At 42.5% G+C, this 7,903-nt stretch overlaps 1 protein-coding gene across 1 annotated transcript; it reads left to right on the top strand.

Moving 5' to 3' along the window:
* wipf2a (WAS/WASL interacting protein family, member 2a) lies at positions 1–7,640 on the top strand. The gene is made up of 8 exons (XM_035523415.1): positions 1–352; positions 2,233–2,367; positions 2,602–2,734; positions 2,850–2,966; positions 3,395–4,003; positions 4,362–4,586; positions 5,433–5,534; positions 6,056–7,640. The coding sequence occupies exons 2-8, from the start codon at positions 2,305–2,307 to the stop codon at positions 6,097–6,099; spliced, it is 1,293 nt and encodes a 430-aa protein (XP_035379308.1). The 5' UTR covers positions 1–352; positions 2,233–2,304; the 3' UTR covers positions 6,100–7,640.
* The last annotated feature ends 263 nt before the right edge of the window (positions 7,641–7,903 follow it).

Genomic DNA, 7,903 nt, shown 5'->3' with positions numbered 1-7,903 from the left:
CGGGTTTCGTAGCGTTGGGTTTGCTGAAGTCCTATAGCACGAACGGCCTTGCAAGATCTGCTTTGAGGAAAGTTTAAAAACGGGTCATTTTAGTATGTCAGTTGCGCCTTGTTACTGTCTGTTTAATATTTCTGTTTTTTTACGTAGACTGAAAGATTTGACAGCTCGAATCGCTTCCAGTGTGCCCTGCCTGCAAGTGGATAACATGAAACTGATTACGATTAGTTAACGTTACTTAGTTGCCAGTTTTGCTTCGTAACCGGTCAGTTAGTCTGATATTGCTGGAGGATTCTTTTTGTTGAACTTATTTCTTTCAATGCCGTTACAGAGACGAATCGCTCAGTAGCAAAAGGTAAGATAAGATATGCTTGACAAAGTATTCACATGCGGTGTGTTCTCAGAAAGCGATAACTTGGCGAGTTGCTCTGATGATTTGTCATGTAAAACTTTGTTAGCACTCTGATATAACGAACTGAATCCTTCGTTAAGCACCATTTAGATCAAGCTGCGATCTGACTCTACATTACTGAGTTACTGTCAGTTCAGCCAATAGTCTACCTTTTTTTTTTTTTTTTTACACACTATTTAACTTCTGCAAAGATAACACCCTGTGCGTGAGGTTTGCTTTCCAGAAGCACTCCATGATGGAGTTTCCAGGTATTTTATGCGGTCATATGATCAGATAGTCTGTCACCGTGTGATTGCAATTCGAAGCTGGGTTAAATTTATTGTTATATTTGTGATCATATCCTTTTAAAAAATGTAATTCGTTTAAAAACTCATCACGAGTTTGCCAGCCTAGGCATGGATCAATACGCGTCATTTTACGTGTCCTGGATTTTACCTGCTGATCCATTTCCTTGTTCCGAGTTCTGGAATGATGCTTTAGGGAAAATTCAGTGTATGGTACATTAACCATTAAGTCAATCGGTATAGGACCTGTGCCGAGAGGTAGATGTTACGTGTTCCCTAAGGTACAGAGAATTTAATCCCTGATTTCTCCGGTGTCTTATTCGTCGGAGGTTTCAATAGACTAAAAGTCCGCCATCAGTAGGCGCGTGCCATATTGTCCAAATTGCACGAGTGTCAGCATCTACCCCACTGTGGTTACCACTGGATACCCACACCCTAACCCACACCTTAACCCTAACCCACACCCTAACCGTCATACGACAAACGTACAGATCTTCATCTGGTTTTGATCTGTCGCCAGTACTTTAGAGCTGAATGATATTTTAAACACTGATCACACCATTGAAAACAGTCGTGTCAGCTCAGTTTGGGCTATTCATTTGAATACATTACTGAATATATCTGATAACTTTTAACAGCCCTTTTAGGTAAGCCAACTGAGTTTTAAGGTGGATTTATTATAGACATGTTAACCAACATTAAGTTTACATTACTGTATGTGTACAGTTATACATTGAAATAATTCCTTACACAATTGAAAGGTTCCTGAAGTTAAACACTATTCGTTAATATATCTTTCCTATGAATGTATGGTGGCAGCATACCTGACCCCTTCATGTTGAGTGTGGAAGATAATTTAGTTTTTTCCAAAATCACAGAGAACTAGGCTAAATGTGTGAGAGGACTAAATGTAGCATTGGTTCCTGTGTTTCCAGTGCATGCATAACAGAGAGCTGATCACCTTAACCTTTTTAGTTTCAAGCCTTTCTTCCGTTACTTGTTTGGTTGCTGGTAAGCCTGCTTAACGACATTCCTTTTAGGACCGACCAAGCTTTGTAGCACCTCATATCTCTGTTTACCTGGTGTATGTGCCTGTGTGCGTGTGCGCGCGCACGTGTGTGTGCATGTGACTCAGATGGATTTCTTCATGTGTGAACGTGCTCAAACATTTCTGAAAACTAGGGGTGTAGTCAGAGTAGCAAAACATTCTCTAAACTTGTTGGAAACTAGAGGGGTACAAGGAAAGAAAGTATAAGAAGCACTGCTGTTCTGCTCATGTCAGCAAGCCCATCTGACTGGTTAGGGGAGCTTTAGTATCTGGAACTTGTGATTAGAGCAGAGAAGGAAATAGCAGGGTTTTATTCACTTTTGAATATGCTGGCTCTTGTTTGCATGTGAAGAAGAGTAAACTACTCAGGTACTGTTACATGTCCAGGTAGGGTACGGGAGCTGTCTTTTTATAATATGCCAAGTTAAGTGTTAGTCTTGGCCAAATTAAATCCATACCAGCACTGAGGTATTTGTGTTTCTTCTTGGCAGAGCCTCTGTGGCGCAGATAAAGAGAACTGGTGAGATTGGGGCGACGGTCGGCGATCTCGGCGAAGCACCAAGATGCCCATACCTCCTCCCCCGCCCCCTCCGCCCGGACCGCCTCCTGCCCCTGCCTTTAGTCAGGTAGTCTGAAGAAAACGCATCACATACTCACACTTAGAGCATACTACTACAGACACTGGATATGACTGATTATTCACTTGAATAATCCGTTCTCTTGAATAATCAATTCAGAGAATGTTTCATGTTTGCTATTATTCTAATCATAATTACAAACATGATGTAGCCATGCTAAATACATTAGGTTGGGTTTTTTTTTGGCTCAGTCTTGTTTTTCGACATTTTCTTCTTTTACAGGCAAACACCAACCCACCCAAACTGTCTCGAGATGAAACGAAAGGAAGAGATGCTCTTTTGTCAGATATATGCAAAGGGACCAGGCTGAAGAAGGTCACCGTCATTAATGACAGAAGTGCTCCCATTCTTGAGAGTAGGTCATTGGTGTGGTCTCGGCATGAGTGAAATTCTTATTATAGTAATGATGTTTGACGAGACCTGGGTTGTAGCTAATCGTTTTTGTGGGCGTTTGTGTTTTGATTCCTTAGAATCTGGAGGTGGAGGAGGTGGAGGCAGCAGTGCTGGGGGCTTTGGGGGCAGTTCTGGGTCTAAGCCAATGGGAGGCCTGTTTAGTGGAGGAGTGCCCAAACTGCGGCCAGTGGGAGGTAGTTCTAGAAGGGCCTCCGTGGAGAAAGCCTCTAAATTATAGTATATTGTACCTTGTAGCCTTTCAAATGGCTTAAATCATTTTATTAAATAAGACATTATTATGCTTTGAGTGAAGGAGCATGATTGCAGTTTGGATGTAAAGGATTAACTCTGATTTTGGAAATACGGCTTAAAATTGTTTAGCTTTGAATGTGGCCATATATTCATAAAGCGTCTCTGACCTTAGTTATTGTTCCCTGTGGTTATAACAAAGATTAAAAAATGAGTTGGACCCTGTTTTGGATTTGTTGAACTGTTACAGTGCTGAACACGAAATATACCACGTAAATGTTAACAATGGTAATGGGATGGGGACCACCACTTACCGTAAGGAAAGTGGAGTACAGAGTGAACGGCGTGGATGAGGACGTGTTTGTGTTTGCAGATGGCACCGCCGGCAGATCGGCACTGCGGCCGCCCGGTTCCCGTCCTGCAGTGCCGCGCACTCCCAGCAGCACTAGCAGTCCCGTGGGCCGCCAAGCCGACGAGGAGCGTCCTGCAGCCCTTGAGCCGTCTCGTAATACCCGCCCCTCCTTGCCTGACGCATCTAAACCAGCCAGTGCGTCTTCGAAGCCCGGCAGCTCTGCTCCTCCCCCGCCTCCACCTTTTAATCGCCGTGGCAACAGTGGCCCTCCAGCTTCCCAGCAGAAGGTCACTGGCCCGTCCCTTAGTCGTGAGAAGCCTCTGCCTCCACCGCACGCAAGCAAGGGTCCCCCTCCCTCGTCATCTGCACGCGATGCTCCCTCGAAAAACTCTCGCCCTCCACCTGTATCTTCAGCTGTGCCTCCACCCCCACCACCCTACCGACAGCCCCCTCCAATCACTAATGGTGACCCACCCCCAGAGCTGCCACAGAGGCGTAATTCGCTGAACCGGAGGACCCATGTTGCGGGCAACACTCGCAGCCAAGCCCCTCCCCCGCCCCCTCCGCCGGCCGCCCAGCAGAGCGGCCGACCTCCGCCACCGGCTCGGGAGCCTCCGGGACGCAGATTAGGTAGCACAGCTGCTGTCATGCTTGCTAAGGTTGTTTTTGAAATGTTACTGCTTATAAATTCCATTTGCTGAAGGCAAATGTGCTAAAGCCTCATGCATGTTGGTCAACAAATAAATAAAATCTGTTACCCTGACTATTCTGAAAACAAAAGTACACAAACCTGTAGACAACCTCGTGTCTGCCGTCTAATTTTCCTCAATGTCTTAAATGCATCCTCAGAGCTAACTAGAAAACTTATTAGTAATACTTACCTCGTTGTAAAAGGCCACTCAAAGGTTAAATGCATTGGTAGGACAGTTCTTTTTGTTAAGCGTCACATATCACTAAACAGTTTGTGTGTTTGTATTTATTAATAAAGCCCCCCAGGTTCCCCCAACCGGATCTCGGAATGGCATCCGAGATGCTCCTCCTCCGCCGCCTCCCCCATACCGTATGCACAGTGGCACCTCACAGACCTCCTCAGAGCCACCTGGCCGAGGAAGGCCTCCACCACTCGCATCCTCCGGTCGTCAAGTCTCAGGACACGCTCCTCCACCCCCACCTGTCCGCAACGGGCACGCCACTGGCTCCAGGGCTTATTCTGGTGAGTCCGAGTTAGCTTATCACAGTTCCTAGAACCTTCCTGGACCAGGTCAGTTTGTCAAGCCTTGTGCTATGACATGGTGTGCTGACTTATTGAAAGTACTCACCCCCTTGTGTGTATATTGTGGTAGGGAGAGATAGAGAGGTACTATTTAGTACAATACTCCAAAACTTTGTGGCTGTAGATCCTTCATCAGCTGTTCTTCACAAAGAGAAGCACTTTGCTTGCAGTTGATGAATTAAATGTTCTGTTTATTTAGAAATCTTGTACCTGTCAGAGATCAATGACAGATCAGCTTATCTGCAACTTGATTGTCATACATGTTTGAAAATAGCACTGCAGTCAAATGATTTCTCAGGAATTCAAATCATGCTACTGTGTTTCCTCGCTGTGTAAATCGATAAAGCCGTTTCTCAGAATTCGGTTGTAAGATGATTGGGGCAGAAACATAGGGTATGCTCTCGTGTCACCACAAGAGATTTAACCTCTGCCCTAATGCGTTTGGTTTGTGAAATTTAAGGTGTGAGAAAATAATTATACATTGTGGTTTGTTACATTAACAGCTAATTTTCCAGACTTGGGTTAGGCCTTGTTTTTGAGTAATTGCAAGACATGTAGCATAATTGCAAGACATCTGTTAAATTCGTTTTGTATCTGATATTACACACTCAGCTGCTTACGCACAATTCTTTAAAACAATTTGAATTGTCTAAACAGTTTAAATTTACATTTCTTCACTTTCTTCTTTACAACACATTTCCAAAAGACCCAAAAACACATTCTTTGTTTGATGCTTGACTGAGTAGTTAAGGTCTGAGCTGTTTGTGTGTCCTTGTTTGGTTTCAGATGATTTTGAGTCCAGGTACTCCTTCCATCCTGTGGAGGACCTGCCCCCACCAGAAGAGTACAAGCAGATCACAAAGATCTATCCCAGTAAATCCAGTAGAGGTAATAGCCAGTTTTCCCAAACTCATTTTACATCCTGGGTTATATATTTGTTGGCACTTCACTCTTGGTAATTTATGCAATGGCTGTGCATTAATAATTCAGCTATAAGATGAATGAGGTAAGTAATATATCTCTGGCTGTATGATGGTCAAATTTGGCATGAGCTTGTGCAGCAGGCAGTGTGACTCCTGTTAAGACACTTCTAACCTCTATACCAGGGATTAGTAGCACCTGCGCTTGAATGCAACAATACTGCAAAGTTTCATAGCTATGTATGACTCAGTTCAGATTGTCACAATTGGTGAGGTGGATCAGGTTTTTTTGAACAGTATCCTGGTCCGTGACTGAAATGGCTATTTTGAATTTTAATCTCTCCATACTTCAGTGATGCTTGGGTGATGCAAGAACCAAGTGATGAGACGAAGAGCAGAATTTATAAGAAGTGCGGTTAGGTTTGTTGAGCTTTTCACATTAGATTGTGGCCCTTGTTAATACAGAAACTTCCTTCTCTTCTTCTGCAGCTGTAATGCGAGGGGCTCCCCCTCTGCCACCTGTTGGGAGGTGAACTGCACTCTGAGTGGAAAATAAATGTAATCCAACTACACACATGCACACGTAAGAAGACACTAATTCAGCGGTATGCAAACGCAACCAGAAGCTGACTTTAGCACAGAGAATTAAACATGGGATCTTTGCATTTACCTGATAGAAGTATTATCAGGTCAAGAGCATTGTTGGGCCTTAGGAACCATTTTTTATTAATATAACAGAGAGGTTGTCCAAACTTTTGCACATACTATATACATGTCTTTAATTATTTTGTAAAAATGGAAATAAATAGTAACTATGTATGAAAACTAAAGCATAACATTTTGACAGGGATACTCACACCTTTGCATATAACTGAATAACCAGCTAGATCATTTGAATAATTTTCTCCAAGCTGCTGCAGCCCCATGCACCTCTAGACCCGAGACACTGTGTTGTGGCATGACCTTGATCAGCAAAGAAAAAATGTATACATTGTGCCTATAGGGAGCTGTGTGGTTGACACCTCCAGGTGACCAAAAAACGTGCTACATGTGCATTCCAGCTTCTCTGTGACTGGCCACAGGGTATCTACTAAACCAGACCGTTAGCACTTGTTGATCATCGGTAGCCCTATAAGAGGGGCAGGAGAAACATAAAGCGGCATTAATTGCATAATGATGAGAGAGGATTATATTTTTGTTCTCCATTATGGGATGTTTTCCCTAAAATGGGAGGAAATGTGTCTAGATATTGGACAAGATCATATGAGTTTAAGTGATTTATTATTATTATTTTTTTGTTGCCAAAATGATGAAGTTGTTAAATTCTTTACTTGGTAGAATCATTTATTGCATTTGGACAAGGTCGTTGTTTTTCTGAATATGAACATCTGAGCAACTTTCCAGTAAATCCTTTTTTTCAAATTATTTGTTACCTTTGCTGTGAATTGCAAAAACTGACGCTACTTTTGTCTGTGAAATTTGAAACCATAAAACTTGCCAGATTTTAAATTGGCTTACATACTTAAAACTGACAGAGAACACTAATTGCTACTAAGCACATAATGTCTGCAGTAGGCTCTGTCGTGTATTTTAAGGGCCTGTTCTTGGATATGTGACAAACTGTTGAAGAAGCTGCACTTGAAGACTCTAATTTCCTTATAAATTGCTTTAGCGTTCTGCCAAACATTTGCCTTTTCCATTCTGTCACGTTTGACTTGTACCAGTAGATAGAACCTCAGTTTGTTAATGGAGAATTTTAATTGTAACAATGTATATTACACTATATGAAACGTAGTAAATGTTTCTATTGTAAAGTTTGTAATATAGAGAATTAAATACTGAAAATGTAACATTAAATCGTTTTTCAGGAGACACCTTTTCTTACCATAAACGTTTATCTGGATGTAGGCGGTAAATGGCCAGATGGGAGTCCGCTCAACTTTGTTTGGCCAGATGTAATTTTATATAACGGTTTGATAGTCAGTTTTCCTGAGCCGCCGGGTCTTCACATTGAATCTGTAGGCGGATGTGTGTACTGTCATGTTAAAACTGAAATAAAAGGTTATGGGAAGTTTGTGTAACTTTTTTATTTACTCATTGATTTTGTTCCATTTTTAAATATATTGTAATGTACTTCACCAGTGCAGACAAGGACTGGCTAGGTCACGCTGTCTTTCAGTAACCAATGTTTAAAATATTTGCCGGGAATTTTTTTCCGCCAGTGTCAACAAAGGAAATGACTTCAAACTTCGGGCCCCTTGATATGAGCGCATCCAGCTCTTCGATTGGATGCTTATAGGCGTATGCGCCTAGACAACCAATCCCAGCTTGGTGCGC

The sequence above is a fragment of the Electrophorus electricus genome, chromosome 26, assembly GCF_013358815.1.
Source record: "Electrophorus electricus isolate fEleEle1 chromosome 26, fEleEle1.pri, whole genome shotgun sequence".
Taxonomy (NCBI): domain Eukaryota; kingdom Metazoa; phylum Chordata; class Actinopteri; order Gymnotiformes; family Gymnotidae; genus Electrophorus; species Electrophorus electricus.
This window is presented reverse-complemented; position numbering and strand designations above follow the sequence as displayed.